The sequence below is a fragment of the Neoarius graeffei genome, chromosome 2, assembly GCF_027579695.1.
Source record: "Neoarius graeffei isolate fNeoGra1 chromosome 2, fNeoGra1.pri, whole genome shotgun sequence".
Lineage (NCBI taxonomy): Eukaryota > Metazoa > Chordata > Actinopteri > Siluriformes > Ariidae > Neoarius > Neoarius graeffei.
Genome location: NC_083570.1, coordinates 56907383 through 56932178, shown reverse-complemented (window position 1 = coordinate 56932178; position 24796 = coordinate 56907383). Strand labels below are relative to the sequence as shown.

The following is a 24796-nucleotide window of genomic DNA, read 5'->3' as shown; positions in this document are numbered from 1 at the left end:
TCGTGACGCATAAACGAGCCTTAACATGACATGCGGTTTATAACTTCAAGAGAAGGGGGAAAAAAAAGCAGGTACAGTGGTGCTTGAAAGTTTGTGAACCCTTTAGAATTTTCTATATTTCTGCATAAATATGACCTAAAACTTCATCAGATTTTCACACAAGTCCTAAAAGTAGATAAAGAGAACCCAGTTAAACAAATGAGACAAAAATATTATACTTGGTAATTTATTTATTGAGGAAAATGATCCAATATTACATATCTGTGAGTGGCAAAAGTATGTGAACCTCTAGGATTAGCAGTTAATTTGAAGGTGAAATTAAAGTCAGATGTTTTCAATCAATGGGATGACAATCAGGTGTGAGTGGGCACCGTTTTATTTAAAGAACAGGGATCTATCAAAGTCTGATCTTCACAACACATGTTTGTGGAAGTGTATCATGGCACGAACAAAGGAGATTTCTGAGGACCTCAGAAAAAGCAGTGTTGATGCTCATCAGGCTGGAAAAGGTTACAAAACCATCTCTAAAGAGTTTGGACTCCACCAATCCACAGTCAGACAGATTATGTACAAATGGAGGAAATTCAAGACCATTGTTACCCTCCCCAGGAGTGGTCGACCAACAAAGATCACTCCAAGAGCAAGGCGTGTAATAGTCAGTGAGGTCACAAAGGACCCCAGGGTAACTTCTAAGCAACTGAAGGCCTCTCTCTCATTGGCTAATGTTCATGAGTCCACCATCAGGAGAACACTGAACAACAATGGTGTGCATGGCAGGGTTGCAAGGAGAAAGCCACTGCTCTCCAAAAAGAACATTGCTGCTCGTCTGCAGTTTGCTAAATATCACGTGGACAAGCCAGAAGGCTATTGGAAAAATGTTTTGTGGATGAATGAGAACAAAATAGAACTTTTTGGTTTAAATGAGAAGTGTTATGTTTGGAGAAAGGAAAACCCTGCATTCAAGCATAAGAACCTTATCCCATCTGTGAAACATGGTGGTGGTAGTATCATGGTTTGGGCCTGTTTTGCTGCATCTGGGCCAGGACAACTTGCCATCATTGATGGAACAATGAATTCTGAATTATACCAGCGAATTCTAAAGGAAAACGTCAGGACATCTGTCCATGAACTGAATCTCAATAGAAGGTGGGTCATGCAGCAAGACAACGACCCTAAGCACACAAGTCATTCTACCAAAGAATGGTTAATGAAGAATAAAGTTAATGTTTTGGAATGGTCAAGTCAAAGTCCTGACCTTAATCCAATCGAAATGTTGTGGAAGGACCTGAAGCGAGCAGTTCATGTGAGGAAACCCACCAACATCCCAGAGTTGAAGCTGTTCTGTACGGAGGAATGGGCTAAAATTCCTCCAGGCCGGTGTGCCGGACTGATCAACAGTTACCAGAAACGTTTAGTTGCAGTTATTGCTGCACAAGGGGGTCACACCAGATACTGAAAGCAAATGTTCACATACTTTTGCCACTCACAGATATGTAATATTGGATAATTTTCCTCAATAAATAAATGACCAAGTATAATATTTTTGTCTCATTTGTTTAACTGGGTTCTCTTTATCTACTTTTAGGACTTGTGTGAAAATCTGATGATGTTTTAGGTCATATTTATGCAGAAATGTAGAAAATTCTAAAGGGTTCACAAACTTTCAAGCACCACTGTAAGTGACTATTTATAGCTGGTATATTATAAGCAGTGACAGGAACTAAATTATCTTGCAGACATTCCACAGTGTTTAAATGTATTAAAAGCTGTAATTGTTTGCCGGTCACTGTGGTATAAGAGGAATAAAACACTTGGGGATGTCCTGTTGTCAAAAAAAAAACAATAATCCACTTTTCGTAGAGTCAGGACCCTGTTATATGAGATTTTCTTGTAGCAGTATGTCATGTTGTCTGACTTAATAAACAGAGCTTATGGACTTGGCTTAATCTTCAGATAGTGCTAGCTTGGTGAACATTTATAAAATGCTTTGTGTACGTAGTAAACAGTTTGTGCCACTGTACCACTTCTGTATCTAATATATAAATGAAAGTCTTCGGGAAATCCGGATATTTGACAAAACTCTTGAAAATCTCCGGTTTCCCGAATGGAGAAATTTATTTTTCGGATTTTTCGCGTTCCTAGACGCGGCGTAATGCTTCACATCGTCCTTGCATGGGCGCAGTCCTTAAATAGACAAACATAGTTCATTGATTAAAGACAGGTGTTCTTTGTTAACGGCACGCATGCCGGAGCTCATTAGGCGCACACGCCCAAGGCGCGCCTTCAGGTGCACGTGCTAAGGCGCGCAGGACTGACACCGTTCTGCGCAAGCGCAACACAATCGCACTAGAAAGCATGTTCAAGCTGCCAGTGTAGCTGCAGTCTTTTTAGTTGCGAATTACAAGTATTTCCTCTTGTGTTAATAATTCGCCATGTCAAAATAAGCAAAACTTTCCTCCTTCTTTCGACGTGAAGAGAGGTAAGCAATTTATTTTTTTTTTCCATCAAAGTTGCATTTTGTGGCTTTGAAGCTAAGTTTTAGTGCCGTTTCTAGAACACATCAAGAAAACGTGGAAGAAACCGCAATAATGGAAGAGCCGGTTTCTAAGCAACCTAAAACTAGCAATGGTAATTATTTTTTGTTACATAATGTACTCAGGCTGCCAGTCAGCGTGTGACACACACCTGAAAAATCCTAGCTACGCCCCTGATTTACATGAGAAATTTGGTATTCGTTGGCGTGTTTAAATTTACAGACAATACGAGCGAATGTAAACAATTGGCTTCAACTCGGATAAATATGAATTGGAAATGTTTAGTTCACTTTAGCTTATGCAAACGCACAACTCTACTAAAAGATTGATAAACGAGGCTCAATGTCCAACATTGAAACCTGAAAGCTTTAGAAACTCTAACAGACCTTTACTTTTTAACAGCACTGTTTTGGGATTTTGCGGAGTTTACCTTCAACTGTCTGAGTTTTTTTCAAAGTAATGAACTGTGTAGCAGGAAAATCACTGCGTTTTCTAAATGCACTCCTGAAAATTGCTCCTTAACTAGGGGACTTAAATTTGATATTTTTGACATGTTAATCATTAATGTACATGAAAGAAAAAGGCTTAAAAGTTATAACTTGTTTTAGTGAAAATAAGTACTAAAATGCACTAGAATGCAGCGTTTTGTGTGTTATGTTATTAATTTTTTCAGGGGACGTTGCGCCCCCCCCCCCCAATCTTAGTTTGACTTTCAAAAGTTCAGGATCTTTTTTTCTTTGCTCCACTTTCATCTCCACTAATATAAATTTCTTGTTGACGTGATTCCTCTCCTGGTTCTCCCGTTGTTTTTGTACATTCCACTATAGAAGACTCTGCAAGTCACGCCGGTCCTCACCGCGAAGACGCTACCTCTAGTACTGAAAGCTGCCGCCTCTACCATGCCTGCTTCCATGACTACGCCACGCCCCACAGTTGCCATGGTCACTGCCATCAGCAATCCCCCCAGGCCTGCCTTGACCCCTGACTCTCGCAATGCACCAGTGAACCTTCAGCTGTCCAGCAAACTGACCGGTCAGGACACCGAGGCAACGTCACGAGTCATGCCGAAGAACGTAATCGTAGTGAGTGTAAATCAGTGCATTGTCTATTCCTTGTTCTCCCTGTGCAAGCTCCTTTATAGAGCGAGGCCCTTATTTACCATATCTCCGAGTAAGAGAGCTAATCTCACTTCAATTTATTTTCTAATAATATTATTAGAATAATAGATCAAAGCAGCAGCAAACTCTTACTCTGAGAATTTGGGCACACCCCTTCCCTACTTTAGCTCATGTAAACAAACATTCTCAGTTACATTAATTTCAGGCTAATACTTTTTTTTAAATGTTTAACAGTTTGCATTAAGTCATTATTTAGTTATGAAGTGTTTTTATGTTTTATGGACTGAAAAGGATGTGTGCACAGTATTTACATGAAAAACTGCCATGACTTGTGTGCTGATGTGCTCAGCTGTGGTGATTGCTTGTATTCATCTGTGATTTTAAAACCAAAAACAGATGGGGAAAGATGATTTAAAAAAAAAAAGAGGAAAAAAGTTATCATAAAAATAATTTTTGGAAATTCAAACTGCACAGACTTAAAGTTTTTCCTCTCATTGATGTTTTCCCCCAAACAACAATAAAATAAAATCTGCTCAGCATTTTGCTTGCAAATAAAGCACTGGTTTTGTCACAGGTGCAGGCCAGCACCACCTCGGCTCAGCCTATCAAAGTTCCCCAGTTTGTCCCTCCTCCTAGACTGACGCCTCGACCCACCTTTCTGCCACAGGTGCGTCTCTGTAAGATCCGCCCACCCCCGTCCCTGTCCCAGCGTGTGCAGTTCAACACTGACGCCAGTAGAGGAACTCTAGCAACACAGAATAGGCTTAGACTCGGAGGACGTTCATAGCTGTTCACGTTTGAGTGCCACACAGTGAAGACTTATCAGGGCGCTTCAACCTGGACACACGTGAAACACTTTAATTGCAACATTTGTGATTTATAGAATTACATCATTAAGAAATGTGAGATTTCTTTATAGGTCCTAAAGATCTAGACCTTCGTATATCGGTTCCATAGGTGTAGAACTAGGCATACACGGCTCACTGTAATGACCCTAACTGTCCTGTTTTCTAACCCAGCGCTGACTGCAGTCATTTGTCAAACTCCATTCACCCTACTTTTTTCTGCAGCTAGTGTATTTGCCAGTGTGTTGCAGTGTGTGTATCCCTGTAAGGATGTTTCAACAGAAACATTTCTAATGCTTTTAGACTGGTACCAAAATCCAGAATTGTGACACCCAAAGGCATTTTTGAGACAAAGTCGGCAAACAGTCTTATTTTGTCAATTTGGGTGTGCCGAATTCAAATCTGCAATATGCCGAGCTCTATCTGACCTCTGTTGACCTCTAGAGGTCATTGAACTTTGGGCCTGTAAATATCTCAGCTGAACCCAGTTTCTCAGCTTTCTAAGGAATGAAATGTACTAAAATGATTAATGAAGTTAGCAAATGGCCTTGTTTGTTAAATGTTTGGGTGCTGAATTCATTTTTCATTTGTAAAACGACATATGACCTCTGATAACCTCAAGGTCATTAAACTTGGCCTATAGGCCTATGCATTTAACGGCATTTTTAAACTGACTTTACTCCCCCAAAAAGAATATGAACAGACAAAAAACAAATAGAAAGGAACAAATACAACATTAAATGCCAGTCCATGTACATGTGACTTACTTTTCACAATGAGAATGCCTAGGCGATCACCTTACATAACATTGCATTACATTTAGCGGTTATTGTTTATACAAAGCTACTGAAAAAAGGACAGATTCAGCAGCATACAAAATGTGGGGGCATACAGGGTATACAGGTTAATCAGGGTTAGTATATATGAGAGTTTTTTTCTTTGTTGTTTGTTTTTTGTAAAGGCTTTACCCCGTTTAAAACAAAACAAAAAACAACAAAGAAAAAAACTCTCATATATACTAACCCTGATTAACCTGTATACCCTGTATGCCCCCACATTTTGTATGCTGCTGAATCTGTCCTTTTTTCAGTAGCTTTGTATAAACAATAACCGCTAAATGTAATGCAATGTTATGTAAGGTGATCGCCTAGGCATTCTCATTGTGAAAAGTAAGTCAAGGCCAAGTTTAATGACCTTGAGGTTATCAGAGGTCATATGTCGTTTTACAAATGAAAAATGAATTCAGCACCCAAACATTTAACAAACAAGGCCATTTGCTAACTTCATTAATCATTTTAGTACATTTCATTCCTTAGAAAGCTGAGAAACTGGGTTCAGCTGAGACGTTTACAGGCCCAAAGTTCAATGACCTCTAGAGGTCAACAGAGGTCAGATAGAGCTCGGCATATTGCAGATTTGAATTCGGCACACCCAAATTGACAAAATAAGACTGTTTGCCGACTTTGTCTCAAAAATGCCTTTAACTCCTTAAATAAGCACTTTTTTGAATTTTGGTACCAGTCTATTTACTTATATGCTTGTGTTGCTCTGCTGTTTGCACCCTGCCCTTTGCAATGGTTTGATCCCCCCCCCCCCCCCCCCCCACACCTTCTTTCAGCAAGTTCCATTGTGCTTTGGCTGTCCCTTTGCTTAACATTTTATTTTTTGATGTAAAAAATAAATAAATAAATAAAACCCTGCCTTTTGATTTAACAAAGCCTTGTAATGCTACTTGGGGCTCTGTGACTTAAACGTTATAATTCAGACAGAACTAATTTCTCTATTTTGAAGCTCTGATTCTGACTGCAATTTACGTAGAATTTAACGACCAGACAATTAGCTGTAAGGCATCGACCAAATTTCCTAATGTTATTTCACTACCAGTGACTTGCGAGGACCAAAAAAGTGTCATAATGCCCTAAGCTCCCGTACATTTTTGGCTGTCTGCTTCTGCCTGATGAGAAATAACACACTTAAATTGAACTCAAGAAACAATTTGCACTTACCCTGTCTGTTAGTGGAGAAGGAGGATTTCTGGTCTTTCTCACTATTGATAAAGTGCTTACCAGAGCCCTTTAGTAGGCCTTACCTGGGACTAACAAGTCAGCATGACGATTGTTAAAGGCATGGGATCTTCTCTGACAGAAATTATCCCACTGAAATGCAGAAAAGTGGGAGGTGGTGTATGTACATGTGTGTGTGCGCCATAACTAACAGTCTAACTCGAGCCTCTTTAATTCATAGGTACGCCCGAAACCTGCTACTCCCAACAACGTGCCCATTGCCCCTGCTCCTCCTCCCCCCATGATGGCTGCTCCACAGCTGCTCCAGAGACCAGTCATGCTTACTACAAAGTTAACATCAGCGCTACCCGCCTCGGCAGGCCCCATCCACCAAGTGCGCATTGTCAACGGCCAGCCCTGCACCATCCCCAAAACCATCCCTTCTACAGGAGCCAGCACAGGCCAAGTGACGGGCATCGTTATTAGTGGCCCGATGCAGACGCTGCAGATCAGCAGCTTAAACGCAGACATAAAGGTGAGAGTACTGCCTTTGTGGCTGCGCATTGATGGTGTCTTCAGACGCTCATTTAATGGACAACATTAAAGCTAGAGTAGGTAATTTTTTTATTTTTATTTTTTTAAAGAAGCTTTTTTTTTTCTAGTTCTTGAAATTCTACTTCCATTCTCAAGTCAAGTTTATTTGTATAGCGCTTTTAACAGTAGACATTGTCGCAAAGCAGCTTTACAGAATTTGAATGACTTTAAACATGAGCTAATTTTATCCCTAATCTATCTCCAATGAGCAAGCCTGTGGCGACGGTGGCAAGGAAAAACTCCCTCAGACGACACGAGGAAGAAACCTCGAGAGGAACCAGACTCAAAAGGGAACCCATCCTCATTTGGGCAACAACAGACAACATTAACAATTTTAGCATGAAGTCAGTTTTGTTGATGTTATAACTCTTCAATTGATGGAAACTTGAGTGCAAACCTGTTCATGACAACCGCAGTCCTAAAGTTAGCAAGTCAACTGTAGTCCTCAGCCATAAAAGCATTACTGTAAGAGTCCAGAGCATCCTCCAAGTGTGACTTTCGACTGTCCATATGGGGCCGTCCTCCACAGGAGCGATGTGATGAAACTCTGACCAGACACAGGGCACCAGGATGGATCAGCAATGAAGAAATCCGATGCTCTGACAATAAAAAGAAAAAGAATCTGTCAGTCGTATGGCTGTAAAAAGCCTGTCCAGTCTGAAAAGCTTGGATTGCTTACCTGCACGCACTCTGTCCACATACTCATTGCACCTGACTGGAGTCTTCCACAAGTCCAGGCAGACATATTGCTAAAGATAGTGAGCTAGTTAACACCTGTTTACTAACAATAGCCACGTTTGTTCTTTACATATTGTTGGGTGTTTTCTCATACATGAATGGTTGGGTTTACATAGAGCCTAGCATTTCAATTATAATTGGTTTAAAAGCTCAAACTGAATAAAAATGCTTCATACAAACACTTCAATCAGAATAAAAAGGTCCAAACCGATTGAAAATTCAGTCGGTTGCAGATGGTTCCTTTAAACCTTTTCATAAACTGACCAAAAGGAAATATTAGCCATGTAAACGCTTGAGTGGATTGCCTTCTGCGTGTGCTCAGTATGACATCGGGCTTCGGTGCTTTCTTTGGAGTCTCACAGTAACGGTGTGTACATCACACGCTGCTACCGGAAGTATTAGACAATTGTGCCAACATTACCCTTGTCTGTTTGTTGCAAGATAAATGTTTACATTGACTTGTGTTCTATTTAAAAAAAATTTAATTAATTACTCCTAAGGGGGAAAAAAAAACTATTGTGGCATAATAAATTCTCTAGTGATTCAGAATAGGAAACAAAGATATGGCTTTGTACAGGATGGCATAATCCTATATTCAGCTACTTCTGTGAAGAGTGTTTCTTTCCAACCGTTGCGTAAATAAACTAGATAAAAGAAACATGATTGGCTAAAATACTCAACATATCCAGCTTTTGGGAGCAGAGTAATCCAGTTATACAGGATTGTGCACATATCACAAATTTTATTCTGATTGTACGTTTGAGACATATAAACACGCACATCTATCTGCATCTGCATCGCCAGTCGGATCGAATTCATTCCACGTGTAAAAAATGTCTGCATGTAAACACAGCTACTGAGCAGAGGTGGACAAAGTACCCAACTTCATTACTTAAGTCAGAGCACAGATCCCACTGGTCAAATGTTACTCCGATACAAGTGAAAGTTGTCCAGTCAGTTTTTATGCCTCCGCCACCGTAAGGTGCAGGACGCATTATGTTTTCGGGTTGTGCGTGCGTGCGTCCGCCCCGCAACCTTGTGAACGCGATATCTCAAAGGCTAATGAAAGGAATTTCACCAGACTTTCACCATTTGTGCGCTTTGGGACAAACATGAACTGATTAGATTTTGAGATCAAAAGGTCTAATGCCGCTTTTCCACTACAAACGCGGCTGAGCCGTGCCGTGCTGAGTCGGGCTGAGCGGGGCTGTTGGAGTTGCATTTCGACTACAACCGCGCTGAACCGTGCTGGCTGGAAGTGGGTGGACACATTGGGTGGAGTTAGCGAAAGTGGGTGGACGTCAGGTGATGTCGTTAAGCAGCGCAAACAGTGACATCAGTGATCTTTTAAGCGGTAGTCTCACGACCCGGATAGTAAACAATAAACATGGAGGACATGGAGTCGTTAGTGTTGCTGGTCTTGGTGCTGTGGCTTGTTGTCACCGACAACGCTTACAGATACTGGCAAGAGCGTATAGATGAGGCGAGGCGCATAAGGCTTCAGAAATTCTCGTAATTCGTAATTCTTCTCCTTCTTCCGGGTTTACGGTGTTTACAGATCCCAGCGCGCTCGCGGGGCGTGTGTGGGCATGTGAGGACACTCCTCCTCACCAATCAGTGCACAGGGGAGTGTCTGCTCATGCCCCCAGCCTCACTCGGCACGGTTTGGCTCGCTTCAGCCCCACTCCAAAACGGTGCGAGTTTTAGGGGCTAAGCAGGGCTGAAACGAGCTGAGTCGTGCTGGTTTTTGGTAGTCAAAACGCGAGCCGTGTCGGGCTGAAGCGAGCTGAAGTGAGCTGAAAAAGGGTAGTGGAAAAGGGCCATAAGGTCAAGGTCACTGTGAGGTCAAATGTCTGTCCGAAAACCTTGTGAACACAATATCTCCAAGGCGAATACAAGTAATTTCACCAGGTCAAGATTACTGTGAGGTCAAATGTCCATCCCCAAATCACAACTTAAGGCGTGTAGTCAACCAGGCGGAGGCATCCCCATCGACACCATTGGCATCAAGTTCTATCTAGTTTACTGAAGTTAAAGTACTGAAGTACTTGCTTTTAAAAATACTTAAGTATTAAAAGTACATTTTGTGTCAACACATCATTGTATTATTGCCACAGCGCTTACAAAACCTAACGCCGTTACCAAAGACAGAAATGTGAATTCACAAAATGAACTCATGCTGTGCATCATGGTGGTTTAACGTTAAGCTAGCTAGTCAGTGAAACTCCACCTGACATGCTAGCAAACTTTTCAAACTCGAAATCATATTGGGTAGCTAACACTACTAGAAAAGAAGGATTTCTACATTCTGTTTATTTGGCACATTGCAAAAAATTGAAAACTGAATTTGAGGAGAAAATTACTTAATACTAGTGAAATTATCTTGCTGCATGGACAGATATTTTTGCTTGATAAGACATCTTAGAATAAGTTGGTTGCAATCTAGGACTAAGTTTAATAATCTCTGAATTGGTGTCTTGTATTCTTCTAATAGGAAATGTTAGACTGTTTCAACTATTTTCGAGATATTTTCACTTGCTAAGATATTATTTTTTGCAGTGCAAGATTATGCTAAAACATATTTCTGAAAGGACTTCAGATAAGTTGATGTTATTCACGTTAGCGTAACTCCATTTTTACATGCTAACTAAGAGTGTCCAAGTTAACTAGCTATGTGTTGGCGTTAGCCGTGGACAAGGCTACGGCAACTTGGTGGGCAAATCCATAGAAAGTCATGTGACTAACCAGACTGTGTCACTATTGCAACGTTATCGCTAGCTCTAAAAGCACAGCCAACTTCGTTGCAAGCGTTCTCTTGGAATAAAATGTTTATATACCTCAACATGCTTCCACAGGTTGGACGGCGAGTTTTTGTAGGCCGTGATGTGGTTCGGTTTTGGCAAACATTTAAAACGAAATGAATCTTTAATCCTTTCAGAAAACTGTAACATGGATTCATGGGCTATGAGTGCGTGCATTCCCCAGAAGAACCACCTCCTTCCATTCTGCCATCAACTGATCGTGTTCAAATAACGCTGATGAGAAATTGAACTTGATTTTATCCAGTCTATGGACGTGACGCGACCCTAGTGATTACTGATGGACTGTCTCAGTGTCACCTGCGAAAAAACCAATCACATTTTAGAAAAGAAAAAAAAGACATCAACTTTCAAAGCTGCTTCATAGTAACGAGGACCTTGATAGAAATGTAGTGGAGTGAAAAGTACTAGATTTGCCTTTCAGATGTAGTGAAGTCAGAAGTCTCATCTCATTATCTCTAGCCGCTTTATCCTGTTCTACAGGGTCGCAGGCAAGCTGGAGCCTATCCCAGCTGACTACGGGCGAAAGGTGGGGTACACCCTGGACAAGTCGCCAGGTCATCACAGGGCTGCACATAGACACAGACAACCATTCACACTCACATTCACACCTACGGTCAATTTAGAGTCACCAGTTAACCTAACCTGTATGTCTTTGGACTGTGGGGGAAACCGGAGCACCCGGAGGAAACCCACGCGGACACGGGGAGAACATGTAAACTCTGCACAGAAAGTCCCTCGCCAGCCACGGGGCTCGAACCCGGACCTTCTTGTTGTGAGGCGACAGCGCTAACCACTACACCACCGTGCCGCCCCGAAGTCAGAAGTTTCCCAAAAAAATAACTCAAGTAAAGTACAGATACTCAAAAAGTGTACTTTGTTACTGTCCACCTCTGCTACTGAGATATGACAACAACATGCTACACTCCTTCCCCTCAATGCTCAGTCTCGTGGACACATTCTTCAGCAGTAGTCAGGCAGTACGCGTTCATGTGTTTTGAAGGACTGGCTTTGGAGAGAGGCCTGAAAAGAGGGATGGGACTTTTCAGTTGGATACTTTTAAAAATCTAGCTGTCTTGCTGGTTTCTCCAATATTACCTACCCTTGCTTTGAACTCCTCCTCATTTAATCCATCCAGTTTTAAGAGACCTTTCAAGTGTGTTTGTTTCCATTAATGTGTCTACAGCATTGAATGTGACCAGCAAAGCTTTATAATATTAAGGGTATCATTTAAATTTTAAGCACATCTAACTCCCCAACTCTCTGTCAGACTGTGAAATCTCAGGGGGCTTCAGAGCAGGTGCTTACAAGCACCCCTTCTTCAACGTCTCCTCTTCTTTCTCCTCCCAAGGTTAAACGAGAAGAGAATCCACAGGTAACATGAAAACCTGACTTCTCTGACCTTTATATATCTGATTTTTGTGTGTTACTTTTTCATTACCTACTGCTCATGTATATACTATATGTATTTATCTTCTCACTAGAAACTTGCCTTCATGGTGTCTCTTGGGTTGGTCACACATGACCATCTAGAAGGTAAGTCCCACCTACAGCAGGATTTTTCCAGCAAGTATTAGTTTTACATGAGACTCTGGGAGCAATTAAGTCTTTTACAGGACCTTCCCTCATTGTGTTTCTGTCTAGCTCATGGTCCTGTCGGGGCAGCGTTAGTATTACAGGGTCCGCTGGCGTCGTTCCGTCTTTTATAGATGCTACCTGGTGATTTTATTTCCATCCAGATCAGAACTGTGAGGGGGGGTTTGAGCTCCTGAGAAAATTTCTGAGCCAATTATTCAAATCCTTAGTGTATGTAATGCCTTATTGTAATGCTTCAAAAATGAATATATCATTAGTAATGACCAAAATTAATTAATAAAGCAGGGGGAGAAATAATATAAATTATTTTATCATCAAGCACAAAACTACCGATAAATCGCAGCTTCCGGATCCCGGAAAAAGGCAGCTTTGCCTCAGGGCTAATCTCACACGATGTCATGCGTGGAACCCCGGTTATCTGGGTCATTTTGGTTCATCTGACTCCGTGCTTGTTTTCTCACTGAAATTGGATATTGTTGTTGGAATCTTACAAAAATAACGATGGGAAAGTGCTGCGCTGTGTTTGGACGTTCAAATCCATATATAACACATCATTCAGTTCACAAATTTCCAAGAAAAAACACAAATCTAAAGCGACAGTGGGTGAGGTTTGTGCAAACGAAGCGGGCAGATTTCGTGTCGCCTACTAATAATAAATCTGATCCATCAAGTGTTCACCACCAGAACGACCACATGGGAATTATTGGAGCAAAAAGAAACCCATTTATTTAATAAATGACATTTGATCTGACATTTGGACAGTTCGTCGATTCCCACATTATCTCTCTCACGCGCGCGCACACACACACACACACACACACACACACACACACACACACAGTGCACCAGATGCAGGATTATGAGCAACATTTACACGCTTGCAACATCTGATCTTATCATATCTGATGCACTTTAACAGGAAGAAAAATGCACGCAGTCATCATCATTAATTATTAACTGAAACGTGTTAAATGCTCTCAGATTGCAATATTCCAAGACTCGATTTGTTTTTAGTTTTGTTCAGGAAAACATGATGAAAGGTAACCACCGCGTTCTGCACATCTCTAGCCATCTATCCATCTTTCCACCTCGTGCGCGCTACAGAGGAAGACTGTCATGAACTGAGTGAACTGGCGGTTTCTCGTCTCGGGGGCTCGAAAAGATAACCATTTACTCCGGAATATCCTTGATAATCATCTGCCCCTTCATCTGACATAAGAATCCCAATCACTATCAGAATTCTCTCCAAAACGTGATTCCATATCGAGACTGATCTAACCACTGCTGCACACGGGAACGAAATTGATACCTGAATTGTTACGTGTGACGTCACGCACCCCTTCGGGATCTTCCGGTTCAGTCTCGGCAGATTCCGTGAAAATCGGCTGATCTTATTGATTTTCCATTAATTTATGGCCTTTGGATCAGCTATGGTTCGAAAACACATGATCAAGCAACATAACGATTGTTGCTTTGTACAAGGAAAAAAGTGGGGTTTAGGGGCGTTACATACACTTTAATGGTGGTCTGATACTTCGTCTCATGTGGATAGATGCTTTGTAATTTTACCCTTGCATGTTCTCTTGAGGTTTCAAAAAAAAAGTTTTAGAATGCTGAAAGTCAGTGTATTAAGTCATTTTTTGTGCATACACGATAAAATGCATCCAGCAAATCATGAATGTTATGGAAGATTGGCACAAAAATGATTTGCTGTGGGTCATTTTACTTCCCCTCCATGCTGTTTTTATCGAGAGCCCATTAGAAGGGGAAAAAAAGACCAAGTCTATCAAATGATGGAATACAGTCCCACACGCTGATTAAATTGGCACGAGTCAATACCGTCCAATAGACATAATAGAACAATTGGATACTTTCATCAGTGCATTGCATTCAGTGAAGTTAACTGTTGCTGAGTGAAACACAAAGCTCTTTTTCCACCGTGCTTTTCTGTTGCAGAGATTCAGAGCCGAAGGCAGGAACGGAAAAGGAGAACAACGGCCAATCCTGTGTATAGCGGAGCAGTATTTGAGCCAGAGGTATAGATTTTTTTTTCCCCCCTCTGTACACCTGCATGCTGTACAGGGCTCGACATTAACTTTTCAACCCATTTGCCCTGGGGGGGGAAGTGGGGGTTAATTTCCACTTGCCCCCCAATATTCTCACTCGCCTCACATTTTGTGAGCACTTTTTTTTTTTTAAGGAAAACTTTGAATAGTTATGAATTGCAACATAAAATGAAGATCGCACATTGAGTTGAAGTTTGGTTATTGGTTTCTTTTTACTTCTAACGGACAATAACAATTTTATCCAAAATAGTTTTTCCTGCCATAATCGATTTATTTCCATTTCACATGCATGCAGCTGTTGTAAAGTGCACTGTGTTTGTGTAGAACTCTCTGACTAGGTTCATTACTCGATAATGTAGAAATCATAAAATGGAAATCTATAACAGTTTGTATGAAGAAAACAATAGGGTGCCAAGACTTTAACAGTACTTTGTTGAAGAAGAAGAAACCTTTATTCGTCACATGCACACTTCAAGCACAGTGAAATTCATCCTCTGCATTTAACCCATCTGAAGCAGTGAACACACGCACACACTCAGAGCAGTGGGCAGCCACACCAGAGCGCCCGGGGAGCAGTCAGGGGTTAGGTGCCTCCAGGGGCGCCGCCAGAAATTTTGGGCCCCATGAAAGATTAGAATTTTGGGCCCCACAACTTTGCCCACCCTCGTCACAATTGCACTATTGTCATTATTTGACTTTTGATAGCCCATGGACCTTGAGTTTGTGACTTTATTACTTTTTATGTATTAACCTACCAGGGACTAGATGAAAACTGGTCAGTGACTAATTCTGGTGCATTTACAATCACAAAAGAAAATTCAAGATTTTGCCACATGCCTTCTTGTGCTAGGACAATTGGTAGTGAAATGTGTGATGTGACTGGTGTCCGTTATTAGCAACACTTTAATCTAGCAAACTGTATATGGCGCTCGCTCATTAAAAGCTTCAGTCCTAAAGCATTTATGGGTTGTATTGCTGCTTACCTCCTTCTCCAAAGGGGGGTTCAGTGGTTTGGTAGGGCGGAGGTCCCCCTGAGGCTGAATCTGTGCATATTTAGGGCACCCCATTAGTTATGAAACTGGTTATTAGCACTAGTTATTAGCACCAGCATAACGTAATATTTCATCCTGTTTATCACACAAGTCAGTTCAGTTATTAAAATGGAAAAAATGTCACTGTACAAACTGTAAAAGTGTTCTCTTGATAGGCTAATCCAACCACGTTCATACTGTTCATTTACCATTCGCTAATATTTTGAACACACACGTGAGCGATAGCTACCTTTCTTTGAGAAAAACTGAGTGACCAGTTGCCTGCCTCTCCGGTCCCTCTCAGCTTTCAGCTGCCTTTCTTTACGTTTTTGACAGCCACTCTTCATATTTAGCGATCATAGACTGTACGCACTCCACTGCTGGCTGGCTGCTGCACCGCGACACAGCAGCAAGTAGCGTTGCACTGATCAGCACACAGATTTAACGCATCACGCTTCTACCAGAACTGGACCGTACCATTTCGCAAAAGGGAGAGGGTTAAATGACAATATGTTGAAGAACTCAAGAAATAGACAACCTTGTTCAATTAGCTCATTTTACCAGATGGAATATTGCATTGTTGTTATTTCAAAAGTCTTATTAAAATCATTAAAAGCATATTATCAGCCCCTTAAAGGGGCCCATGGCAGTGCTGGGCCCCTAGAATTGTTCTAACCTTTCCCCCCCGGCGGCGCCCATGGGTGCCTCGCTCAAGGGCACCTCAGCCCAAGGCCGCCCCACGTTAACCTAACTGCATGTCTTTGGACTGTGGGGGAAACCGGAGCACCCGGAGGAAACCCACGCAGACACGGGGAGAACATGCAAACTCCACACAGAAAGGCCCTCGCCGGCCGCTGGGTTCAAACCCGGACCTTCTTGCTGTGAGGCAACAGTGCTAACCACTACGCCACCGTGCCGCCCTAATATTGAGTATTTATATATTGGGGTTTTTTTTTGTTCTATCATCCACTTCTAGGTTTATTTAAAAAAAAAAACATGCTGCGTCATGATAGACAGGATAACATTTGAGTTTAAAATTATTTAGTGTGTAGGCTGTGGGTGTTTTATACAGACCTGGCAACCTGTAACTGAATCAGTGCAGCCGATCTGTCATGACGCAGCGCAGGGTTGTGGTTTTTGTTTGTTTGTTTTTTTAAATAAACCTAGAGGTGGCTGATAGAACAACAAAAAAAGATATATCAATATTTTGCACAGGACTGTGTTCCTCTGATAACAGAAACAAAGCTCCAGCTCTCTCTGCTCTTAATCTGTTCTGTTCTTTCAGGATTTATCGCGCATGTCACTCCTTGTTGGGTTTTTTTTTTATGCCCGAGTTGTTTGAAACCAATCTGGGTTTTCTGTGTTGAATAAGGAAGCGGCTTCACCTTTTAAGAAAATCAAACGCTTTCATGAAGGAGCTGACTCGAATGCGAGCAGAAAAAAATAAAATTAGATTCTTAAGCAAACTCTTCCATCCTCACTTCCGACTTTGTTTTTGTAAAATACATTTTAAATAAAATTGTGAATTTCTCTGGAGTTTTCAGGCTGAGCTTCTCCTCGTGTTCTTTAACCACTCGTTTCCTCGTTGTTCTTGAAGCATTTGCTTCTATTTGTTAACATGTTTCTTGATAGTGGGGAGACGGTAATGCCTTTTATCTATTTCTCTGTTTGAACAAGCAAAAACAACACAAAAATTAACCATATTGAAGACGGATTAAGCCTTACTTGCATGAAAGACGGTGTCTCTCTGACCCCAGCTGTAATTATCACGTGATGCATGACGTCATGCACAAGGGGTCTATAAAAAGTATGCGTGCCATACTACAACAGCAGGGGTATATAAAATACAGTTAGGTCCATAAATATTTGAACAGAGACATTTTTCTAATTTTAGTTCTGTACATAACCACAATGAATTTTGAACAAAACAATTCAGATGCAGTTGAAGTTCAGACTTTCAGCTTTAATTCAGTGGGTTGAACAAAATGATTGCATAAAAATGTGAGGAACTAAAGCATTTTTTTAAACACAATCCCTTCATTTCAGGGGCTCAAAAGTAATTGGACAAATTAGATAATTGTAAATAAAATGTTCATTTCTAATACTTGGTTGAAAACCCTTTGGTGGCAATGACTGCCTGAAGTCTTGAACTCATGGACATCACCAGACACTGCGTTTCCTCCTTTTTAATGCTCTGCCAGGCCTTTACTGCAGCGGTTTTCAGTTGCTGTTTGTTTGTGGGCCTTTCTGTCTGAAGTTTAGTCTTTAACAAGTGAAATGCATGCTCAATTGGGTTGAGATCAGGTGACTGACTTGGCCATTCAAGAATATTCCACTTCTTTGCTTTAATAAACTCCTGGGTTGCTTTGGCTTTATGTTTTGGGTCATTGTCCATCTGTATTATGAAACGCCGACTGATCGGTTTGGCTGGATTTGCGCACACAGTATGTCTCTGAATACCTCAGAATTCATCCGGCTGCTTCTGTCCTGTGTCACATCATCATAAACACTAGTGACCCAGTGCCACTGGCAGCCATGCATGCCCAAGCCATCACATTGCCTCCGCCGTGTTTTACAGATGATGTGGTATGCTTTGGATCATGAGCTGTACCACGCCTTTGCCATACTTTTTTCTTTCCATCATTCTGGTAGAGGTTGATCTTGGTTTCATCTGTCCAAAGAATGTTCTTCCAGAACTGTGCTGGCTTTTTTAGATGCTTTTTTAGCAAAGTCCAATCTAGCCTTTTTATTCTTGAGGCTTATGAGTGGCTTGCACTGTGCAGTGAACCCTCTGTATTTACTTTCATGCAGTCTTCTCTTTATGGTAGATTTGGATATTGATATGCCTACCTCCTGGAGAGCGTTGTTCACTTGGTTGGCTGTTGTGAAGGGGTTTCTCTTCACCGTGGAAATTATTCTGCGATCATCCACCACTGTTGTCTTCTGTGGGTGTCCAGGTCTTTTTGCATTGATGAGTTCACCGGTGTGTTCTTTCTTTCTCAGGATGTACCAAACTGCAGATTTTGCCACTGCTAATATTGTAGCAGTTTCTCGGATGTTTTTTTTCTGTTTTCGCAGCTTAAGGATGGCTTGTTTCACCTGCATGGAGAGCTCCTTTGACCGCATGTTTTCTTCACAGCAAAATCTTCCAAATGCAAGCACCACACCTCAAATCAACTCCAGGCCTTTTATCTGCTTAATTGAAAATGACATAACGAAGGAATTGCCCACACCTGCCCATGAAATAGCCTTTGAGTCAATTGTCCAATTACTTTTGGTCCCTTTAAAAACGGGGTGGCACATGTTAAGGAGCTGAAACTCCTAAACCCTTCATCCAATTTTAATGTGGATACCCTCAAATAAAAGCTGAAAGTCTGGACTTTATGTCCATGTCCATTATATAACTATAACCTGAATATGTTTCAGTAAACGGGTAAAAAAACAAAATTTGTCTCAGTGTCCATATATATATATATATATATATATATATATATATATATATATATATGGACCTAACTGTACCTTACAAAGCAGTAAATGAAACCAAGACTAAGAAAACAGCCAAGACATAATGGTGGATACTAGGCTTGGCACGGTTATGGGAAAAAAACCGAACCGTACGATACGCCTGTTGCGGTGCAATACGCGTATAAACCGCGGTACCCCTATTTAAGACGTTCGCCAAAAAAAAAAAGCCGAATGCCCGTATGAAACCACGTGGTTCTCTTTCTCGCGAACAGGGGTGATAGCGTTCCGGCGCCGCGCCGGATTTCCGGCGTACCGCGGCACCGGAAAAAAAAAAATCTAGTTCGCCCATTATCCTGTGTCATTCTGAGATGCGCAGATAGACAGTAAAGGGAATTCGGAATTCCCTTTACTGTCTATCTGCGCATCTCAGAATGACACAGGATAATGGGCGAACTAGATTTTTATTTTTTTTTTCCGGCGAGGGGAGGGGAGGTTTGTTTTAAACAGTGCAGTGATTGGTTTTATTGCAATATTTTATATTGGCTGTGTGTGTATTTTGTTATAAATCGTTCTAAGAATACAGTGGCACTTTAAGATTAGATAAGAAATCCAGCCATACGTTTCAAAACACTGCACTTTAATTTCAAGTGAAAAAATACATCCTCACTCTCAGGGATTAGAAGAGTTTTTGATTCGGTTTTTGTATATAGGTGGTTGGTTGGTCGCCACATAAAAGTTTAAGTTTTAACACACACATCTGTTCAAAAGTAAGCTTTAAGAACTCATTTTTATTTCTTCCAATTATGAAAACTCTGTATGTGACAAAAGACACCTGGTTCCTCTAGATGCCACAACATGGCAGCAAACACTCCTGACACTTTGTATAAATACTGTAGTAAATAAAAAAGCTGTTGAAATCATCCATGTCTTCCCTCTTGCTGTTTCAAAATACTACCTGGCTTTTCATCAGAGATTGTTCATAAAATGTGCTTATGTCAACTCAAACTCAGTTTGTGCATGATTATTTCATTGTAACTATAATTTTAACCTCTCTTAAATGCTGTATCCTAAACTATGTTTACTTAAGGTAAATAGTAGGCTATATGCCCAAATACAGAGTACTTAAGATTTAAAAAAAAAAACGCAATACGTACCGAACCGCAGACCTCAAACCGCAATACGTACCGAACCGCGACTTTTGTGAACCGTGCCACCCCTAGTGGATACGTAGTGAGGGACGCTTTTAGGAACTGAAATAAAAGATCAAAAAGACAAATTTTTGTGGTGCTAGTTCGTGATGTATGCTCATTCCAACTTGTCCGGTCGGGCATGTTGGGGATATATCCCACTTACCCGAATGCATGTTTCACTTGCCCCGGGCAGTCCTTAATGTCGAGCCCTGCTGTATGGACCTGGTAGTGCATTATCTCCTGATTTAACTAAAACATGATCCGGTGTCCAACATGAGATGAAACAGACCTGACCTAGGTTCAAAGCAAACCAGGTCCAATTACAAAAACACCCCAGCTTCACAATAAAGCCATAATGGAAGTGTTACAGAATTGTGATGCACAAAGCCCGTATCAACTTTATAGTAACTTGTCATGTTGCATTTTCTTTGATCGTCAAACTATAACACATTCCATTTAAATTAGAAAAGATGTAAATGATGGCCATTTATGAAGTCTAAAAAAAGAGTAGAAAACACTTGTTTAGCTACATTGCTTTAAGAACAAGCGGTAACTGAAAAATCTGATTAGTACTGATCATACTGTATGACATACAAGTGTCATGGAATACATGAGCCTGTCATGTTCAAGTAGGCACATACAATGTAGGGCCAAAAGTTTGTGAACACCTGACCATCGTGCACCCGTGCTTGTTGAACATCCCATTCCAGATTTGGTCCCCTCTTTCCTGTTATAATAACCTCCACTCTTCTGGGAAGGCTTTCCGCTAGATTTTGGAGCCTGGCTATGGGGATTTGTGATCATTCAGCTACAAGAGCGTTCCTGAGGTCAGGCACTGATGTTGGTGAGGAGGTCTGGGTCCGTGTTCCAGTTCATCCCAAAAGTTGCTCATTGGGGTTGAGGTCAGGACTCTGTGCAGCACATTCGAGTTCTTATACTCCAGTTTTGGTAAACTGTCTTCATGAAGCTCGCTTAATGCACAGGGGCATTGTCATGCTTGAACAGGTTTGGGTCCCTTAGTTCCAGTGAAGGGAAATTTGCAATGCAGCAACATACAACTGTGTGCCTTTAACTTTGTGGCAACAGTTTGGAGAAGGACCACATATGGGTGTGATGATCAGGTGTCCACAAACTTTTAGCCATGTAGTATATTTTCTGTTATTACACAGAGTCACCAGAGGAGGGAGACTGGAGCACGTAAAATAGGGATATAACTTAATATAAGCTGCATTGTTTGGCTTGAACAAGTAATATGTTGTGAAGTGGAACAAACAGATACAAATAGTATTGGGCTATTCTCTGGATTTTTATATATATAGGAATCACCCTGTCCGTCTGTCCATGTGCTTGTAAGCGCAACTCCTGCTAAACGGTTTGATGGATTTTGATGAAACTTTACACAGTTGCAGTATACTATCTGAAGATATGCATGAAAGAAAATAATCCTGCTCCGAAGTTTCAAAGGGGAGATAAATAGATGTTATTTACCAGCTTAAAGTCGGTCCGTATGGTGAAATACTGTGACAGAGGTCTTGAAAGTACTGAGCGAGGCCCTCTGGGCCGAGGTCACTGTATTTCACCATACAGACCGACCTTAAGCTGGTAAATAATATATTTTTTTTTTCTTTACCAAATTCTAACAGAAAACGAGAGCGCCCAAAAGGGAAAACCGAGGCGAGCCGCCATTTTGAATCCTCATTCACGGCTGTAATGCAAATGGCTCCCTCCTCGGTATACAAGTGCACTTCCATGGCAGGAAGAAAACTACATTTTGCCGCCTATGTCGTCCCCTATTTATACAAAATTGAGTCACTCAGGATTCAGCCATGTTTTTGCTCGGCGTTAGCAACAGTTAGAGGTTTTTAGCTTTCTCCTGAAATGTTTTATTTCTTCTCCCTCAGGGTAGTAGAACTCGCTTTTGCTGTGAACACTGTCGTTATCGCTGTCCATGCTGTAAAATTAATGCTATTCTCCTGAGAAATGCTGGCAAAAATTTATAAGATTTTCGATAATCTTATAAATAAATCTTATTTAAAAAAGATAAATGTTGACAAACAAATGCTACTATGTTTGTTGTTGTGAACGAGCGAGTCGCCAGAGGTCCATAACTGGGGTCCGTATCGTAGGATACGGACCCGCTCGCCAGCCAGAGCGCAGGATTTGATGGAAACCGGACCGCGAAAAAAATAAAAAGGCTTATTCCCTTACATATGGCAATATATGATGACAGGCTCGTAAGCGGGGGGTATTCTATCGTGAGTTTACTCACAGTTCTAGTTTTAATTTGTCTGCTGGTTACTGGTTATTTTCTTAATAATTAAGTGTTTTAAAGGTTAACGATCTATTCTTATATTTTAGTTTAATATGCATTATTGAATGGTGTTCTCTTGGGCATGTCCACAGCACTATTTAGTTAGACCCTGGGCAACATACCAATCAATTATCGCATTGGATTATTGTATCGCATCATGATTTAACAGACATATCAACTTTCCTCCAGAAATGAACAGGTAGCCGCAATACTTTTATGAATGAATACATCGGTGAAGAGTCTTTATAATGCAGCATGATGTGCTGAACTAGCTTAAACTTTAGGCCTGTTATATTACAGTATTATTGTCTGCTGTAGCAGACATCTGGTCATGGGTGGGGGGAAAAAAACAAAAAAAACAGGACTTTATTCAGCCAAAACTAAACCAAGCAGCACAAAAAACAAGGCCAGAATGCTGGGAACAAAAGCAAAGCAAATACAGGTGGCGTTCCGGAGCAAAGAGCAAAAATGCAGCGTGTTGAGAGCAGCACGTGTTTGACAGGTGTCTGATGAGCCTGCAGGTGTGCACAAGAGCCCCCCGGGTGTCTATGTACAAACAAACAGTCTGCATGTGCAGTCATGTTCTTTTGTCTCTAAACATTATTTTCATAGCATAATAAATAAATGTTATTTACCAGCTGGGAGGTCCGTATTGTGAAATACCGTGACCGAGGTCTTGAAAGTACTGAGCGAGGCCCTCTGGGCTGAGGTCAGTATTCAAGGCCGAGGTCACGGTATTTCACCATACAGACCGACCTTAAGCTGGTAAATAATATATTTATTTTTTTCTTTACCAAATTCTAACAGAAAACGAGAGCACCTGAAAGGGAAAACCAAGCCGAGCCGCCATTTTGAATCCTCATTCACGGCTGTAATGCAAGTGCACTTCCATGGCAGGAAAAAAACTACATTTTGCCGCCTATGTAGTCCCCTATTTATACAAAATTTGAGTCATTCAGGATTCAGCCATGTTTTTGCTCGGCATTAGCAACAGTTAGAGGTTTTTAGCTTTCTCCTGAAATGTTTTATTTCTTCTTCCTCAGGGTAGTAAAACTCGCTTTTGCTGTGAACACTGTCATTATCGCTATCCATGCTGTAAAATTAATGCTATTCTCCTGAGAAATGCTGGCAAAAATTTATAAGATTTTTGATAATCTTATAAATAAATCTTATAAATTAAAAAAAAAAGATAAATGTTGACAAAAAAATGCTACTATGTTTGTTGTTGTTGTGAACGAGCGAGTCGCCAGAGGTCCGTAACCGCTCGCCAGCCAATCAGAGCGTAGGATTTGATGGAAACCGGACCGCGAAAAAAATAAATGTATATTATTTACCAGCTGGGAGGTCCGTATCGTGAAATACCGTGACCTCAGTCTTGAAAATACTGGCCGAGGCCTCTGGGCTGGGTGATATGATATTTTTAGGTCATGTTGCCCAGCCATTGCCGCGCATATATGCACCCGTTTATTTACTCCAAATGCAAAATGTATTGCCATTACGTTGTTTGTCCGATATCTGTAGAACTTTAGGTTCATTTAATAATTCTGTGTTTTTAGACCCAAATGTTGTTTTCCAAAGAATTTGACCTTTCTAGTATACACACCCAGATGCATTCTGCATTTTGCTCAGTTGACTTTGTTTTTATGGCTCGGCTCAGTGAAACTGCTTCTGATGTAAAGAGTTTTTTTTGTGGTTTCATAAACATGTATGCTAATTACCTAATTTGTCTTATCACACCTCCTAGAGGAAAAAGAGTGCTGTCACCTATCTGAACACTCCCCTCCATCAAGGAACGAGGAAGAGAGGTCAGTAACTGCTCACTGCATCACTTTTAGCTCTGAATAACTTTATTTGATACAGCTGTTTGTTGTCTTTGTGCTTACAGTGCGTGTTGTATCATTGGTTGTCTGCTACTCCTGCTTTTACATGCTTCCTAACCAAGTTTTACAGTGTTGACGGCTCAACATTAATGACCTCTAAGAGTCTGTGAATTCTCTTGCTGTTGCTCTTGCTAGCTGTATCCTCTTTCCCAAGCTTGCAAACACTATCTGCTTTGTTTGTTTGTTTGTTTTTGTTTGTTTTTAATTGGCCCACCCCCCAGACCTGAATAGAAACTGGCTAACTTGCTAAACTAATATATTCTGTGAAGATGAGTGCTAAGCTTGATTGATTATGCATTTGCTTCAAATTTTTCTGCAAGTCAAACCGCTTGATGATTGTGGAAGGAATCAGGAGTTTTGCTTGTAGTTCTGGAAGAAGCTGAAATCACACGATGGAAAGAAAAACATGCATTTCATTTCTCCTTCTGAGCAAACGGCCTTATTCGTTGGATAGAGCTGCGTGATTGGATTCTGAATTTTGACAGTTACTGGAGCTCTGAAAGGAGTGAACGGTCCTTCTGTGTGTGTCTGGGCTCTTTTTGTGTGCCGCTTTCTTTGTCTTCCTCCCTCCTTCTTTCTGACTCCTTTTTTATCCTTCTCTCT

The 24796-nt window shown here is 41.1% G+C and overlaps 1 protein-coding gene across 7 annotated transcripts in view; it reads left to right on the top strand.

Annotated features, from left to right (window-relative positions):
* phf21ab (PHD finger protein 21Ab) overlaps positions 1–24796 on the top strand; it is a 90674-nt gene that overhangs the window by 43187 nt on the left and 22691 nt on the right. For 5 of the 7 annotated variants that reach the window (XM_060914492.1, XM_060914493.1, XM_060914496.1 and 2 more), the window contains 7 exons: positions 3362–3616; positions 4227–4319; positions 6742–7035; positions 11922–12026; positions 12136–12187; positions 14204–14283; positions 24058–24118. In XM_060914492.1, the coding sequence (XP_060770475.1) occupies positions 3362–3616; positions 4227–4319; positions 6742–7035; positions 11922–12026; positions 12136–12187; positions 14204–14283; positions 24058–24118 (940 nt within the window). The remainder of the gene's footprint in view (positions 1–3361; positions 3617–4226; positions 4320–6741; positions 7036–11921; positions 12027–12135; positions 12188–14203; positions 14284–24057; positions 24119–24796) is intronic. The other 2 variants (XM_060914494.1, XM_060914495.1) reach the window with 2 other exon arrangements.